At 44.2% G+C, this 18810-nt stretch overlaps 1 protein-coding gene across 6 annotated transcripts in view; it reads right to left on the reverse strand.

Annotated features, from left to right (window-relative positions):
* Nucleotides 1-3382: 3382 nt before the first annotated feature.
* Nucleotides 3383-18810, reverse strand: part of fosl2 (FOS like 2, AP-1 transcription factor subunit) — a 51726-nt gene continuing 36298 nt past the window's right edge. For all 6 annotated transcript variants that reach the window (XM_069887721.1, XM_069887719.1, XM_069887722.1 and 3 more), the window contains one exon: nt 3383-9203. In XM_069887721.1, the coding sequence (XP_069743822.1) occupies nt 8694-9203 (510 nt within the window). In that variant the 3' untranslated portion in view covers nt 3383-8693. The remainder of the gene's footprint in view (nt 9204-18810) is intronic.

An 18810-nucleotide genomic window follows, 5' to 3' on the forward strand; every position in this document is an offset into this window, starting at 1 on the left:
ACAGAAGAAACCAAAATTTGGCCGCTTCAAGGTGAAGGGGGCCCATATGAGCAGACATATGGGGCGGGGGGGGGGGGAGGGAGAGCCCTCCGTAGCGATCTGGCGTCTCGCCCAGTGTTTAGGATCCTCCGAGTTGAAACAATGGAGGGGAAATCTGCAAATGCCCGAGCGAATTCACCGTCGGCAGTACTCACCGAGTGGAGGTGGGGGTCAGTAAGTTCAATGCCCTTGAGCGAGAGGGTTTGAAAGGTCCGGGTGTGTACCAGCTGACGCCCCTTAATGTCCACCAGTAATGAGAAAAGGTTGAGAATGGCTATGATAAAGCATGAGTTTGGTCCCAGGCTGAGTTCTGGTCAACATTGGGGGAGGTGATTGAAGTGGAGCAGTTGCTCCACATGCTTCTGACTTGTCAGGAAGGTGCAACAGTGACTGCTCTTCCTGAGAAGACTGAAGCGGGTGGTCACATCAACCTCCTGTAGGAGCTCTATCAGAATCAAAATTTATTGTCATGAACAAGTCACGAAATTCAGTGTTTTGCGGCAGGATCGTAGTGCAAACATTCATATTATAACCATCTTACATTACTATTAAAAAAATTTAAATTATAGTGCACAAGAAGTCAGGCAGTGCCTTTGGTTCATTGATTATTCAGGAATCTGAAGGCAGTGGGGAAGAAGTTGTCCTTGTGCCGCTGAGTGCCTGTCTTTAGGCTCCATACCTTTTCCTGATGGTAGCAGAGTGAAGAGGGCATGGCCTGGATGGTGGGGGTCTTTGAGGATAGAATCTGCTTTTTTTGAAATACACTCCCTCATGTAGATGTCCTCGATGGAGTGAAGTCTGGTGCCTGTGATATCACAGGCCCAGTTAACAACCCTCTGGAGTTTATTCCTGTCCTGAGAGTTGGTGCTTCCAGTGATGCAACCAGCGATACACACGTACACGTTTACGAGATTCTTCGGTGACATACCAAATCGCCTCAGACATCTCACAAAGTATAACTGCTGGCGAGCCTTCTTTGTGCGGTACGGTTGCTGCAGAGAAATGGATTAGAGGTCAATCCACAGGACCAAAAGAGTGGCAGAGAGGATCAATGGAGTCTCCCTCCACCCCCCTCCCCCCCACCGCCTATTGACGTGATCTACCTGGATCGTTGTCTGAAGAGAGGACTCCCTTCCACCCTGCACACAGCATCTTTCAGCTGCTCCCATCAGGGAAGAGATACAGGAGGATCAGAGCCAGCACCTCCAGGCTGAGGAACAGCTTCATCCCACAGGCCGTGAGAATGGTGAACGACCAAAGGAACTGCTCACACTGACCATCTGAGACTCTCGTATTCATGAAACAATATTTATCCTTAAATTTGTATTTAGGAATATTTATCCTGCATTTGTAGTTTGTCCGTCAGTGTATTATGAAGTAAATCATGAAAATCTGTAGATACCGGATGTGGATGAAGTAAAAACACCAAATGCTGGAGAAACTCAGCTGTTCAAACAATGTCCTTTACGTAGCAAAGGTAAAGATCCATAACCGACGTTTCGGGCTTGAGCCCTTCATCAAGGTACAGAAAAATGTCAGCAGACATCCGAGCAAAAGCCTGGGGGGAGGGAGGGGTGGTTGCAAAGCCAGGAGGTGATAGGTAGAGAAAGGAGGGGACAGCAGTAATCAAGGGGAGGAGGGATGGCTGGGTGAGTGTCCCAGCTAGATGGCATTGACTTCTCTGGTTTCTGCTAACCTGTTCACCCTTTTCCCCCTCCACTCACCCAGCCATTCCTTCTCCCCCTGATCACTGCTGTCCACTCCCTCATCTCCTGCCTTTGCCCTCCCCTTCCTTCCTGCACCCTTTTGTTTGAACACCTGTCGACATTGAAGGGCTTGATGAAGGGCTCAAGTCCAAAACATCAGCTACTTATTTTTTACCATTGCTACAAAAAGGACATTATTTGACCAGCTGAGTTTCTCCAGCATTTCGTTGTTTTACTGTCAGTGTATTATGTCTGGTTGTTCGTCTGTGTGTTTTGCACCAAGAACCGAAGAATCCTGTTTCATCAGGTTGAACTTGTCCAATCAGATGACAATTAACTTGACTTGCTCAGATTTACCGAGAAGACTGGAGATATGTAACCTTGAAGAGATATTGGGAACAAAAGAGACTGAAAAGAGATGCAATTAGGTGAATAAAATAGACTTTGACAATGTTAACAACACAAATCTATCTTTCTTTGCAGGGAGATTGGTAACAAAAGTTTGTGAATAGGTAGGAGTGCAGGAATGTGGAGGGAAGTACTATTTTACTACGGTCTGAAAGAGTAAGGACAGATACCTCACCTTATTCAACATGACATGACTTCAAGAGCTGTAACCTGTCAACTGTGATCCAAGAGTCGGGAGGTGGGAATTATCTACAGATAATCTTTAGTGGGTGTGAACATTTGGTCTCTGTGGAGTTTACATGTGCTCTTATGGGCTTCATCCGGGAGCTCTGATTTCCTCTCACATCCTGAAGATGTGCAGGTTGGTGGGTAAATCAACCACTGAGATGTTCCTGATGTACAAATGAATCCGGGGGAGTCGATAATACTCTGGGGATCAATGTAGGATAATACATTTCTAAACAAAATTATAAATTTATTTCCAACATGGTAGTACTCAACTCCAGCCATTAAAACCCACTCTGCCCAATTAACCTTCCAACATTTTGGAGGGTGGGAGGAAATCGGATCCCCCCAGGGGAAAACCTACACAGGTCACAGGGAGAATGTCCAGACAGCTTCAAACCCGGGCAGCTGGAACTGAACTATGCGCTATGTGAACCGTGCCACCCTGAATTGGGGTAAATGGGCAGTTGATGGCAGTCATGAACTCAGTGGGCTGTGGGGCCCATTTCTGTGCTGTCTCTTCCTCCGTCTGCGTTGGAAACCTGATTCTCCAGCTCTACACCCCGTGCTCTACCAAAACATACTCTCTGCCTCTTTAAGCTGCATTTGCAGATCTCAATAGCTTTCAGAAGACATGGCTCCAGTTGACGGTCTCTTGTGGAAATGTTACCTGAAGTGAGCCAATGAATGGATGAGTGGATGGTACTGTGAATAGCGGGTTGTGTGAGTGGTGTTCTCCCAAGTCATACTAGCCCATGAGTATGATGGTCAAATTAAGTCTCTGCTTTTTGTTCACTTCCATGATATGGTGATTAACCAGGGAATACCTCCCCCAGCCCTGGCTCTGATGGAACCTAGTTATGTGGGTGTGTGCAAAACTGAAACTGTAGCACAAAACCCACTTCCTGCACACAGGAGAAAGGCTTGGTGCTACCTCACAATGAACTACAAAAGAAATATTTTAACAGGGTGAGATCAGTATGATTGAAAAGGCGCCAATCGTGTAAAATATCAATTTGGTGTTTAATAAATACGAACACATACAATTTTGTAAAGGAAAAGACCCGACTTACTTTTCTTTCAATAATTCTTCTCATATTTTCTTTTTAAAAAAAACACAACAGTTTATTTTTACAGATTTACAACTCCTTCTCAAGGTTCCTGTGAGATGTCGTCACAATGCTTTTGATCCATTCATCAGAATACCTCTTGAACGTCCGTCCCAACAGGACAAGGAGGGAAGTCGTTTAGTTCGGGCTTCAGGCTTAATTATGGTCTCTTTCCTTTATCTGCTAATGTTGTACACCCATCCTCTCTCTCCACCTCCCGCCCCCCCCCCACACCAACCCTAACACCCTCCTCTCATGAAGATTATTGAGTCCCGTGGAGTTAACCAATATGAAGATCAAAAATCCCCCCTGCAGCACACTTGCCACCTCAAGATATCAAATCCGAAAAAGTTCCCTTTCTTCAACCCGTGAACTTTCACATCCTCAAACACCATCTGAATTCCAACCCCTTACAGGCTTGGTGGTGTCCTGCGCTGGAGTAATTTTCCGTGCAACCTGGTTGAATACTCCAAAAAGTGGTCCAGACAACCCAGATAAGGAAAAGAGCATTTCCGTGAAATCCCAAAACCCACGCTGAAGTCGGATGCTTCCCGACTGAAATACTACAAATGATACTGCGGTTCTGAAGTCCACTGACATTTGGCATTCCTTTGGCACAGTTCATGCTTTGACCACTCAGAGATGTCCAGGGCTCCCTCCTCACTCTTTCAAACTACAAGTACTAAATTAACCCTGCTAACGAATCCCAAGATCAGGCAGAACGGAGTTATGCTGCCGATTCCATTTGCACGCTTACTGATGATACAAGTTTTGAGATGGCACGACTATCTTTCTGAGGTTCTGAGCAACAGTCCTTCAAACCAGGTTAATATATATATATTTATATCTTGATGAAGGACCCGGGCTTGAAACATTGGTTACCATTTCCTCCCTATGGATGCCGCGTGACCTGCTGAGTTTCTTCAGCACATTTGTGCATGGCCCTTGACCAGGATACCTCCATACCTTCTTGTTTGTCTCTCTGCCCAGTAATGATGGGGGGGGGGGGGGGGGGTGGGGGGTGCTGTCGATCTCAGAATCCATCCACACCCTTCTTCATCTTCACCTTCATCCACTTGCTTCTTCATCTTCTCCTCTCTCCTGAAGCCACGCTCCGTGCATATATTCAAGGGCGGGGTGGTGGTGGGTGGGGTTGAGTTGACCCATAAAAGCCCGACAGGCTGGAGGTCAGGGAAGGTGAATAGGATTGTTCGGTTTGGAAAGCCGAACGGGGGAGGCCTCCATTGGGTTTAGGTACCTGCAAGGGTGAATTCAACACGCCGCCCTGTGTAACTTCCTCCAGTAGATTTCAAAATGACTCAGTTTCTAACAGATGCAAGCTCTGCCAAAGCCTCTGCCCAGATGTACAAGAGGAGCAGACTCTGATCTCCCTCTCTCACTTCCTTCTCCATTTTGTTCCATGCTATTACGGCCCTTGTTCCTGTGCATTCTTCTTGCTTACAGAACATCTCCTGCTGCGGATCCACCCCCTTGTCCCACAAATCCCTGCAAAGTACTTCCTCCTCCTTTTCGCTGAGTCATTTCGGCTGAAACCAAGGCTTCTTGCATCATCTCTTAGCTTAGCCTCCCTCAAGGTCACAAAAAGGAACAATGCTTCTTTTTTTTTTACTCTTTCTTCTTCCAAATGTAAGCATGAAGTCACCCAGTGGCCAATATCCTGACATCCCCTTCCTATCTACTTCTGCCCATGTCAGTGGTGAATTCTACCAAAGACCCTGGCTCATTATCTCAAGGACAAAAATATATTAAAAACTTAAACTTAGAAAGCTGGATGGAGGAAATAACGCTATCATAACAACCTGGATAAATTTGAGCCTCTTTTCCTGAGGCCCGAAACATTGGCTACCCTTTACTTCCTATGGATGGTATGTGATCTTCTGCCCCACGAGTCCGTACCATCCAATTCCACCCAATGAATCTAAACCCAAGCAAACACAGGGAGAACATAGAAATTCTTCGCAGACAACGCTGGATCCGAACCCAGGTAGCTGGCACTGTGTAACAGCGTTGCACTGACCACTACTCTAACCATGCCACCCAGCACATTTGTGCATTGCCTTTTCTCCAAACTCAGTTCTTTCCTGCTGGAAATGGTGTCAGAGAATGGCTGTGACATCGTACTCCCACCAGAGAGACCGCAGCAGTTCAAGATAATGTTTCAACTACCCTTTGTCATGGTGCCATTAAAACTGGCCTTGAACTGAGATGTCCTTAGCCCCACATCCAAATCAAAAGAAACGCAGGTGAAGGAGTTTTAAACTGTAGACCAGTGGTTCTCAACCTTTTTCTTTCCACTCACATCCCACTTAAAGTAATCCCTATACCAGTGGTGCTCTATGATTAGCAAGGGATTACTTAAGGTGGTAGGTGAGTGGGAAGGGAAGATCGAGAATCATTGCTTTAGACCCAATTGTTACTGAAATATTTTGCTTGAGTAAAATTGTCATTGGGCCCATTTCCATTGGAGTTATGAAACTGTCTGCATAAGGAGTCAATTAGGTATGATTAAAACAGTGGTTTTCAAACTTTTTCTTTCCACCCACATCCCACCTTAAGCAATCCCTTACTAATCACAGAGCACCAATGGCATATGGATTGCTTAAGGTGGGATGTGAGTGGAAAGAAAAAGGTCGAGAACCACAGCCATCGGTGTTCTGTGATTACTAAGGGATTACTTAAGGTGGAATAGGAGTGGGAAAAAGGTTGAGAACCTCTGCTGTTGACCATCTTCGCCTGGGAACATGTAAAAGCAGACCCGACAATCAGGAACCATTCATACCCGATGACTTTGGCCTGGGAAATCTTGGTCGAGTTCGACCTCTCGTCCCACCGCCCACTCACTTTGTGCCGCCTTCGCCAAGAGATCCCTGACCTCTCCTCCCGATTGCTGGGAGGCCACATCAAAGGGAGCACAAATCGAGAAAAACTCGGCCTGGTGCCTTTGGTCAAAATTAGCAATTCATTGGAGACCTGCTCTAACAATAAACATTTATATCCATGTTATTTTAATTAAGAAAGCTATAAATATAATTGCACAAGAGGTGGAAAGGACCTGTTCTGGTTCTTGCTGGTGTCTGCAGTGGGTTTAGTTGAGTTTCCATGTGCAGGGTGAGGGCAAACCCAGGACTTTCCTGTCCCTCTTTTGCCCCTTCATTTCTTCCCAGCAGCAAGGTATAAAGCAAAATAAAACATCAAACTTGTTTTCCACCACTTGCTCACACAAGGAAAAACATTTGTACCTTTGTAAAAAATTACCTCCCTTATCTTGCATTACTTTGCCCTGGTTCTGAAGACCAGGAAGGAAACACAATGGTCTATTTACTTCCTTGTTCAACCCAAGTACTTGGGTGGGGGATGGAAAAGATAATGCCAGACCAGAAAACAGAAATTCTCGCCTGCCTATCCATCCAGGCAGTGAGGGAGAGGACATGAAATGGGAGCTCAATAGATGAAGCAGAGCTTATTCTTTACTGTCAGGCAGCGTGGAGCCCTGGCTGGTTTTGTATATCATACTTTGAAAGATCAAGCAGACAAAAGGAAGCCTAACAATACATCCATTTCAGAAATAGGTTCTCAGGATGTTGAGTGACCTCAACAAATTGATCCTGTGGTGGAATGGGTGGGATGGAAGTTTTTTTAATTGTCTCCATGACACTTCTGATAGGCTATTCCACACCATTGATGAATTTGAAGACGCCCTGTGGAATATCCTGCCTGCTTGGTCTGTGTTACATCTGAATAAAGTTTAGATGCACGCACATGTACACTTGCAAAGGTTCACATACATGCATGCACACAAAGATGTCAACACTCACAAGAGTATACATATAAGTAGACACACAGACACACCACACACATATGTATACACATGCACAGACACGCCACACACAGACATACTCACACGTATGCATACACATACACACACACTCACGAAAGTATCAACACTCACACATCCACTCACAAGAGTGCACACACACACACACACCACACACATATACATACAGAGACAATCACACACATTCACAAAAGTACGCATGCATATACACACACATATCAACACACACTCACCAAGATATCAACACTCACTCATCCACTCACACACACAGACACACCACATACATGTATGCGTACACACACACATTCACAAAAGTATATGAACACACGCACACACAGATGCACATGCACACCCATTTAATATTCAAAGATAGTTGATGCACCAGTCTTGCTGGAGTCAGCAGGTAAGGAAATTTAAAAAACCCACAGCCCCATCTCCAGTCTAAAATTGATCTGTCCAACAACTAATTATCTGCCCCCCCCCCCCCAATTACAGTACATTTTCATTAACCTTTTGATTTTTTTTGTAAAAAAACTTTATAAATACTAAAATTAAGGTCAGAAGGCTAAAGGCAGAGGGTGCTTGTTTTATGACGTAGGAGAGGTCCAATACAAGCATCCTACAATGTGATACAAATCCCTCCTGCTCTAATAAATGCTGAAATCAAATGGCCATTCCAGTCTTGCAGCAATACTCATTAAATTACCAAGTCATACAATAAACATCAAAAAAATGAGTTGCTTTAAACAGTACGTTAGTGAGATTTCCCAGCCTACAGTTCTTTGGAAATGAAAGAATTTGCAGATATGGAGTTAGGGAAATCATAAAACTAAAATTACTCGATGGTCCATAAAAAGAAAATTATACATCACATGGGTCAGCAGAATGTTCGAGTGGAGTAAATATTCAAGGAAAATAAAACAAGAAACAAAAATGTTTTAAAATCGAGTTCAAAATGCAGGGTTGGTGTTGGCAGCCTTTAAACTGTCCACTGTTGAGAACAAGGTGCTTTAGCTCCTGAGGGTGACCACCAGCTCTGGAGACATTACTTCCTTCTTGCCTCTGTTTACTTGACTCTAGTGCAAAAAAAACACCAGCCACTCTGCATGATCACGTTCCTCGAGTGTCTTCACCCCCACCTCCCCCTCTCCCCAACCCACCCCCCCTGCCCGACCCTTCCCTGTCTCATGAGTGTGAAATGTTTGGATGTAACACAACCCCGTGAGCTCCAGTCGATGACAGGTGCCCCAGTTCCATTGAGAAGCTGACCTTCCCCCTCCCTGTCTCCCCCTTGCTGCCACCCACCCTCCGCCCACCTCCGAGGGTTTTTGGTGGGAGGGGGGGAGTGCCTCAGAGGGCCAGCAAGGTAGGGGAGTTCAAAGAGTCTGAGGACTGGTCCCCACTGCTGCTGCTCCTGCGGTGAGCGCTGGAGCAGGATTCTGACGCCGACTCCTGTTCCAGGCTGGGCACACTTGGGTAGGTGAAGACCAAGCTGGGGGCGCAGGGAGTGACATTGGGTGCCGGGGTGGAGGTGGCCACCACAGGCGTGTTGAGAGGCTCGGCCTCTGAGAAGAAGGCGTTGGCAATGCTGATCTCGGTGACCGGCTTGATGACGGACCTCTGCGACTTGCTCGGGTCCAACCCACCCAGCTTGGTCTCCTCCTCTGGCTCCTGCTTCACCACCACCGCGTTCGCTGTCGGCTCGGGTGGCACTGACCGCCTCCGTGACTCGCCCACGGCCGCCATTTTGCAGATGGGCTTGTGGGCGACGAGCATGAATTCCAGCTTCTCTTTCTCCTTCTGCAACACCGCAATCTCCTTCTGCAGCCCAGACTTCTGCTCCTCCAGTTCCTCTGTTTCCTGAGAGAAAGAAAAGATGGAGATCAGTTTCCCATTTCCACACAAGTAAACAGAGCCTCGTCGACACGTTTATCCATGGCCTCGTGCACTGCCAAACCCAGGCCACCAGCAAATTGGAGAAAAAACACCTAATATTCAGTACAAGCACCCTCCAACCAGAGATCATTAACATTGGCCTGTTAAACCCCACCCCCGTCCCTCCCTTTCTCTATCCTTTTGTCTTATTTCCTCCAGCTCCTCACGCCTTTCCCTTCCCTCTCCTCTCAGTGAGCTACGGCCTTCCCATCATTTTTTTTTTCTCTTCCACCCTCCAACTTCTGTCTGCCTATGACCTCTTGCCTATTAGCCTGCGCTCCTCACCCTGTCATTTCCTCCCTCCCCTCCACCCCACCCCCGATCTTTCCACTCAGGCATCGGTTTTGATCATGCTTTGACAAAGAGCTTAGGCCCAAAACAGTGGATATCCTTTACTTCTGACCTGCTGAGATCCTCCGGGACATTTGTGTATTTGAAAGCAATCAAAGTTAGGCTGTAGTTCATCAAGAAGGCAAAGTTCACTGGGATGATCTCATAAACATGTACAAAATCACAAGAGGAAGAGATCGGATGAACGCACGGAGCCATTTGCCCAGAATAGGTGAAGTTGCCTCCCAGAGGACATAGGTTTAAGGTGAGGGAGGTGGGGGGCAGGGGGAGAAATTTCCTCTTTTGTTATGAGTACACTCATAACAAGAATCTATATCCAACAAAGTAAACGTATAGTAACAAATAGCTGTAAACAACCTATGAAAGAGACAATAAAAAACCCAAAATAACAAAACAAAAACTACTCTATTAATCTAACCCTTCCCTTGGAAAGTTATAATTAAACATGTATGTTCCATTGAAGAAAGGGCAACCAAACCATAAAATGGGATCCAATAATCATTTCTTTTAAAATTACTTTTCTTGAGTTTTATCATACATAATTTCCATAGAAATTAAATATAACATATATTTGGATTGGTATCATATATAGATATAATAATACCTGGACTTATATTCTAATCCACACATATAATGAAAAGTAAAAAGAGAAAAAGAGAAAAAAAGAGTAAAAAGGTTGATTATAACGATCTAACCCCGTCCACCAAACAAGGTTGAAATTGGTTTTTCAAGCGGACTTGAAATCGAGAAACGGCCTCCAGAGATCTGACGAAACGACCATTTACCGATCCTCGCACCTTGATCATTTCAATTATGAAAGTAAGCTCTAAGTCTTAGCGATAGAGATCTTAATCTTCCTAACATTATTTCTGATTTTTTTCCATACTCACAAAGGACATAATATCCAGTAACCATTGCCTATGGGTGGGTGGAAAGTCCTCTTTCCATTTCAGCAATATTCTTCTTCTAGCCAGTAATGCAGAAAATGCTAAGACCCGTTTTTGATTGGACAATAAATGTGCGTTTACATCACTGGAGAAGCCAAACATTGCAATCAATGGACCTGGTTCTAGATCGATCCCAAAAATGGCCGAAAATGTTCTGAAAATAGCTGTCCAATATTCTGCTAAATTGGAACAAAACCAAAACGTATGCATCAAAGAGGCTTCAAAGCTTTTACATTTGTCACACTATGACTTGATATCTGGGTAGATTAGAGAGAGCTTAACTTTCAAAAAGTCCCCTCTAAGCACCACTTTAAATTGAATCAAACTGTTCCAAGCACATAGAGGTGAGTTATGGATAAGAGCCAAAACTGAAATCCAATCTTCTTCTGAAATAGACATATTAAGGTCATTCTCCAATTCCGTTTTGATCCTATTTAAAGAGACAGTTTTTAAATTCAATATTTTAAAAGTGGATATTGTACCTTTATTTGTAATTCAGAAAATTACAATATTGGATCCAATAATCTTATAAATTCTGAAAATAATTAAGAACGGTACACCATAAATTTAGAAAATTAAAGTTCGTTACATTAGTAGAGCATCTAACTTTTTCCAGAGTCGAGCATGCCATCACATCAGATAAGCATTGAGTGTGTTGGAGGGACAGCATCCGTCCATCCCATCAGTACAGCTCTTCTGGCAATAAGAAGAGCAAAGGCAGCTACATGGGATTGTAGCCCAGACACATTTAAATTCAGCAGACTTACTTACTCCAAACTGGGCAAGAAATGGATTAGGAGCCAAATTAACATTAAGAGCTAACATTATTCTCTAAGGAACATGAGGGGATAACATTTTTACATAGAGGCTGGCGGGTATATGGAACCGGCTGCCGGAGGAGCTAGTTGAGACAGGTACTATTGTAATATTTAAGAAAAATGGATAGAATTGGTTTAAAGTGGTTCTCAAACCTTTTTCAGTCTGTGGCCCACCCGGCTTCTGGCCTAACATGCCATGGCTCACTAGTGGCAATGACTGAGCAGCGTTTTCAAGTCAAAGGCAGCTCTGTAAGAAACATATCTTTATCTCGTTTAAAGTATTTTATTTAACATTTTTAAAGACCCACATGAAAACATGTTGTGGCCCATCAGTGGCCACTGGATGAGAAACAACGGTTTCGAGGGATATGGGCCAAACACTTGGAGGTGGGACATTTTGGATGGTGTGAGCAAGTTGGGCCAAAGGGCCTGTTTCTATGCTGTATGAATCTATGACCAGACAGGTTGAATTCAAGAGGAGGTAGGTTCTGCTGCAACCATACAGGATACTGGTAAGGCCACTCCTGGAGTACTGCATTAATCCTGGTCTCCTTACTTGTGAAAGGACAGAGGAGGCGCAGAGGAGATTCACCAGACTGATTTTGGACATGGGAGGTGGGTGTCAGCTGTTGAGGAGAGATTTAGCAGCTTCTCTACTCATTTGGAGTTTAGAAGGATGAGGGGCATATAAAGTTCTGAAAGGAATAAATAAAATAGAAGCAGTGAGGTTGATTCCACTCACAGCTGAGACCAGAACTAGGGGACATCACTTCAAGATTGTAGTTATAAGAGAGAGAGATGAGGAGGAACAGCTTCTCCCAGAGAGCAGTGAATCTGTGGAATTCTCTGCCCAATGATCCAATGGAGGCTGCCTCTTTAAATATATTTAAGACGGATAGATTTTTGAAGAATAGGTACTTAAGGGTTAATGGGGGACAGGCGGGTAAGTGGAGCTGAACCCGTAAACCTGATCAGCCATGATCTTATTAAATGACAGAGCAGGCTCCTGTTTATATCCTTATGTTCAAGAGAATTATTCTTGGTACAGCATTTCCTATCCACGAAACAAGAACAGAGCATGCTGGAAATACTCAGCTGGTCGGACAGCATCAGTGGGGAGAGAAACAGTTACTTTTTCAGATCGTCGACCCGGGACATGGGCAGACCTAGGAGTGCTGCTGCCCCAGTTCCAGCGACCTACGTTCAGACCGCACCTCTGCCTCTGTCTGCGGGAAGTTTGCACCTTCTCCCCGTGTCTACATTTCTCCTGCATCCTGAAGATGTGCGGGTTGGCAGGTTAATGGGTCACTGAAAGTTGGCCCTTGCTTGTAGACGAGTGGCGGAATCTGTGGGGGGGGGAGGGGGTTGCTGTGAATGTGGTGCAAATTGAGTCAAGTGGACACCAGGTGGTCAAGTGAGGACTCAGTTGGCTGAAGGATGTGAATAGAGTAAAATTCCTGCTATTCAGAATTCAAGCAACCAGCAAAAAAAATCATGGAAAGTAAATAGGTAAAAAATACTAACGTTTAAAATTGGTGCTCCCTAGCAGCTAGTTCACCTATCACGCAACGTGCAATCTCAAGCAACCAGAAAATTCACTTATCCGGCAGCTACTAATCCCTATAGCTGGTGCATACCAGGGGCTTTACTGTACGTTTCATTTTATTTCTGATGCGAGGTCGTTGAACTGAAACGTTAACTCTATCTTTCTCTCCCCACCCACACATGCTGCCTAGCCTGCCGAACGTTTTCTGGATACTGTACCACCAGTACTTTTTATCGATTTTGCATTGCCAGCAGCTGCAGGATTTTGCTTCTCAACCCTGCAGCGAGGAGCCTCCCAGTCGACTGGTTCAACTCACAGACAATAAGAAAAAAAACCAACACGTTGGGTTGGCAGGGAATCGTATGACATCACCCTCATGCAGGAAGACTAGATGAACTAGATTAGTTACTAAGGAGTGAAGTCTCCAGATGCTGTTATTGTAGTAAAAGCACTCAGAAATGTTGGAAGAACTCAGCCAATCTTGCAGCGCCCATACTTGTCTCCTTTCCTCTACTTCCCGGTCTCTCTCTCTCTCTCTCTCTCTCTCTCTCTCTCTGTCTCTTCACAGAGCCAAAATCAATTCTCACCTCATCATATCCAATTGAAACTTTTCTCTGTTAGCCTGGACTTCTCCCCTTCCCATTCTTCTCCCTTTCTCTCCCTGTCTTTATTCAGAGGCCTGCCTCCTGTGGACGCTGCAAGACCAGTGAGTTCCTCCAACATTTCTGAGTTCCAGCTGTGTGGTTTTATTAGGTTCGTTACTAATGCCCGCTCCCCATTCTCCTGAAGCTAGCTCCTTATCCTGCCCTGCCTTCTAAAAGGGCTGTTCTATTCCGCCAGAGAGAAACGCGAATGTCTGCAGGTGCTGTGATCGCAGTAAAAACACCAAAATGCTGGAGGTACCACTGCTGAGCTCCCCAGCATTTCTGTGTTCTTATTCTGCCAGGTCCCTTGTCACCGTCATACGTGCCTCGATGATGGAATAAGACGCGAGATCAGAGTTTATTGTCAGCTACACAAGAAGAACGTGCAGATACACCAAATTTCTTACTTGCTGCAGCCATGCACCAATAGTTTAAATTATCACAATATGTCAAGGCACTAAAAGAGATAATAAATATAAAAGAATAGGTCAATAAATATTCACATTTACAGTTAGTATCAGAGAAGAGAGGCATTTTGTGTTGACTCCTGTTCCAATCCAGACAGGCACACATTATCAATGAAGACATAATTTGAATGGTCATCGAAAGTCTTGGGATAATGATCCATCTCTGACCACTGCATTCATTGGGCAGAGAATTCCACAGATTCACTGCTCTCTGGGAGAAGCAGTTCCTCCTCATCTCTGTCTTATACCTACAATCTTGAAGCGATGTCCCCTAGTTCTGGTCTCAGCTGCGAGTGGAAACAACCTCTTTGCTTCTATTTTATTTATTCCTTTCAGAATTTTATATGTGTCTATAAGATATGCGCCTCATCCTTCTAAACTCCAAATAAGTAGAGAAGCTACTAAATCTCTCCTCATCGGCTGATAAAGCTCGGAATAACAAACTGCAAACTTGACGTATTTGGAATACCATAATTCTTCTCACATTTGTTCATGAGGCTGGTCACCGTTACATGGCCTGACCTGTGATGAGGTTCACTGCCCTGAGCTTTGAACCTTTCCAATCAGCTGTGCCAGAATATAAACTGGAGAGTTTGGGGTCAAGTATCTGCACCTGGTGAAAGGCGCAGGCCTGAAATGTTGGTTATCCTTTACTCTCTCTAGATGCTGCGTGACCTGTTGAGTTTCACCAGCACATTTATGTTTTGCAGCTGTACCCAGAAGATTGTTCTCCAGTGCAATTTGGAATTGGAGAGTAAATGATGGCCACACCCTCACAGGACAAACATGAAGCATAAATCTCTAGTTCTTGTCCTCACTGTGGTCACAGTCTACAGGATAATCATATTCATGTCTACTTCCTCCACACCTTTCTTTCCCATACTTCACATTCCATCCGTGTACCAGGCTCCAGTCCTTCAAACCACATTCCATGTGTAATACAGTCCACACCATCACACGCCATCCATGTAACGAGCACCACAAACCCTCTGTGAAACACATGCCACACACTGTCTGTGTAACGCCCACCACATGGCCACCACGCAAGATGCCCCATATCTCCACATTCCATCCACGCGACACACTCTAGTCCTCTGTGCAAAGCCCTACAGCCCTGCACACCCTCCGTGTAACCATAGAACACTACATCACAGAAACAGGCCCTTTGGCCCTTCTAGACTGTGCCAAACCATTTTTTTTGTCTAGACCCACTGACCTGCACCCACTCCGTAGGGCGTCATACCTCTCCCATCCATGTACCTGCATAACCCCCACATTTTAAAATTAATAAAACAAAATATTGCCTGTCATTTGATGGCTGAGGTACTAGGTGTGGTGACGTTCTTTTTTTAAAATTGGCCCATGGATCTTAGAGGTGAGAGACTCAGACAGTTTGAGGCTGCTGGCAAGGATAAGAAATGGATTGCTCAACTGTTGACAAGCTTCCGCTTGTTAGTTCCAGACAATAAAGGCATCTGTTTCTCAACACTCTTCATTGCAAGCTGACCTGTTGCCAGTACAGAGTGTCTCAATGCAAGACCTTACATGTTACCTTTCAAGGTATGATAAATACTTTTTCATTTTCTCATTGCATGCACCCATTGATCCCTATCTCAGCCAGACCTGCTTTCACAGATATATTCCGAACTCACTGCCTGGTATAGGCAGGGGAACATCCATTCTGGGGCTTGATGTGAACAGGTAATCACCTATTCCTAACAGGAGCAGGACAATCCGTTGCAACCTGATTTTTCCATTCATAAGTTCTCAAACAGATCAGTACACCTGGTCAAGGACACCCACTGCACAATATTCCCAACTGGATCGTACACTTTAGATAGCAAATCCCCATTGCATCAGTATAGGATCAGTACACCTGTACAGAACATTCCCAATTGGATCTGAGATAAGAACATAAGAAATAGGAGCAGGAGTACACCATTCTGCCCATCAAGCCTGCTCTTCCATTCAATAAGGTGATGGCTGATTTGATGATAGGCTCTTCTTCCAGTACCTGTCTTTTCCCCATATCCCTCAATTCCCCTGCTATGCAATCTATCCAACCTTGTCTTAAATATATTTACTGAGGTCATCTCCATTGCTTCAATGGGCAGAAAATTCCACAGATTCACCACACTCTGAGGAAAAACATTTCCTCTCCATCCTCATCCTAAATTTACTACAGGAATCTTGAGGCCTCCTAATTTTTATCTCACCTACCAGTGTGAAAAAAACATACCTACCTCTATTCCTTTCATAATTCTATCCCCTCTCATTCTTCTGAATTCCAGTCTCAGATGATTCAATCTTTCCTCATAGGCTAAACACCTACCCTTTCTGGAGTTAATCTAGTGAACAGCCTCTGCAATGCATCCAGTATTTCCTTCCTCAGGTAAGGAGTCCAGAACTGCACACAGCACTCCAAATACGGCCTCGCCAGTACCTTGCACAGTTGCAGCATTACCTCCTTGCTCCTGAAGTCAATCCCTCGAACAATGAAGGCCATCATTCCATTTGCCTTCCTGGTGCACCTGCAAACCAATCTTTTGTGATTCATGCACCCACACTCCCAAGTACTTCAGCACATCAACATACTGCAATTACTTGCCATTTAAGTAATAATCTGATCTTCCATTTTTTTCTTCCTCACTGAGGAATCTCACATTTATCAACATTATATTCCATTTGCCAGACCTTTTCCCCCTCAATTTAGTACGATCAGCAAACTTAAATATACTGCACAGTCCCCTCTTCCAGATCATTAATGTATATTGAGAATAGTTGCAGGCCCAGTACTGACCGCTGTGGCACACAACTCACTACTAATCCCCAACTGGATCAGAATACCCAGATAGAACATTCCCAAATAGATCGGAACACCCAGAAATTCCATCCTCAACTGGATCGGAACACCCAGATAGTCCATTCCCAAGTGGATCGGTACATCCAGAAATTCCATCCTCAACTGGATCGGTACACCCAGATAGTTCATTCCCAACTGGATCGGTACACCCAGATAGTTCATTCCCAACTGGATCGGTACACCCAGATAATCCGTTCCAACAGGATCGGTACACCCAGATAGTCCGTTCCCAAGTGGATCGGTACATCCAGATAGTCCGTTCCCAACTGGATCGGTACATCCAGATAATCCGTTCCAACTGGATCGGTACACCCAGATAGTTCATTCCCAACTGCATCGGTACACCCAGATAATCCGTTCCAACTGGATCGGTACACCCAGATAATCCGTTCCCAACTGGATCAGTACATCCAGATAGTCCGTTCCCAACTGGATCAGTACATCCAGATAATCTGTTCCAACTGGATCGGTACACCCAGATAGTTCATTCCCAACTGGATCGGTACACCCAGATTAATGCATTTCCAATTACATCAGGACATCTAGCATTGCACATTCTCGCAAAGATCAAGATGCCCAGAATCGCATCCAGAGATAACCACATTCCCAAATGGATCAACATGTCTGGTTTTTTAAAATTTTCCCCTATCAGTATACATTATCCATCGGATCAATACACCTGCATTAAAATTTTCCCCTATCAATACACATTATCAATCGGATCAGCATTCTTACAGTCCTAAATTAGTCCGTACACCTCGATTATAGGTCCCAGTGGTGTCCTCAAGCCCCCAGCTCTACACTCCAGACAGGGTACATTCCTAGCCAGATCATTATTCCTGGTTTTGTACATTCCCAACCTGGACATGTTTTTTTTTTCAATCTTTTTATTATTATTATAATTTATAAACACATACAGTTCAAAGAGATATAAAAAAAATACATAGTAAATAATGAATTAATACAGAGATATTAAACAATAATATTACAGAATAAAAATATATCATAAAAAATTTTTTTGATCAGTTTAGGGTATGAACTATCTCTAAAAAAAAGATATAATTAATAACAATATATGAAAAAAGAGAAAAAAAAACCCAAAAAAGAAGAAAAAACAAATTTGAATTAAAAAAAACTTAAAAAAAACTTTAAAAAACCTGGACATGTTAATTCTCAACTACATGTGCATATTCCCATTAGAATTAATATGCACAGATTAATGTATTTCCAACTTTGTTAACACCTGCAGAGCACTTGCAGCAAAACCTGTACATCAGGATTCACACTACCCCAACCAATTCAGAATAGCGCATCCCAAACAATTTAATTTGCCAATTTATAACCTAGTCCAGTGATTCTCAACCTTTTTCATTCAACTCACATACCAATTTAAGTAATCCCTTACTAACCACAGGTACTCTGTGGCTAGTAAGGGATTTCTTCAGGTGGTATGTGAGTGGGTTAAAAAAAAAGGATGAGAATCACTGCCCGAACATAAATTATTGGATCAATCAGAATCTGAATTTATTGTCACGAACAAGTCATGAAATTCGGTGTTTTGCGGCAGCGTCACAGTGTAAACATTCATATTATGACCATCTTGCAACATGACTATATTTAAAAATTAAAGTAATAGCACCCGAAAAGTAAGGCCGTGTCTTTGGTTCATTGATCATTCAGGAATCTGATGGCAGCGGGAAGAAGCTGTCCTTGTGCCACTGAGGGCTCGTCTTTAGGCTCGTGTACCTTTTCCCCTGATGGTACCAGAGTGAAGAGGGCATGGCCTGGGTGTTGAGGTTCTTTGAGGGTAGAGGCTGCTTTTTTAAGGCACCCCCTCATATAGATGTCCTCGATGGAGTGAAAGTTAGAGAGGCTTCCCACCTCAATCAGAACACT

Source organism: Narcine bancroftii, chromosome 6 (assembly GCF_036971445.1).
Source record: "Narcine bancroftii isolate sNarBan1 chromosome 6, sNarBan1.hap1, whole genome shotgun sequence".
Classification (NCBI taxonomy): domain Eukaryota; kingdom Metazoa; phylum Chordata; class Chondrichthyes; order Torpediniformes; family Narcinidae; genus Narcine; species Narcine bancroftii.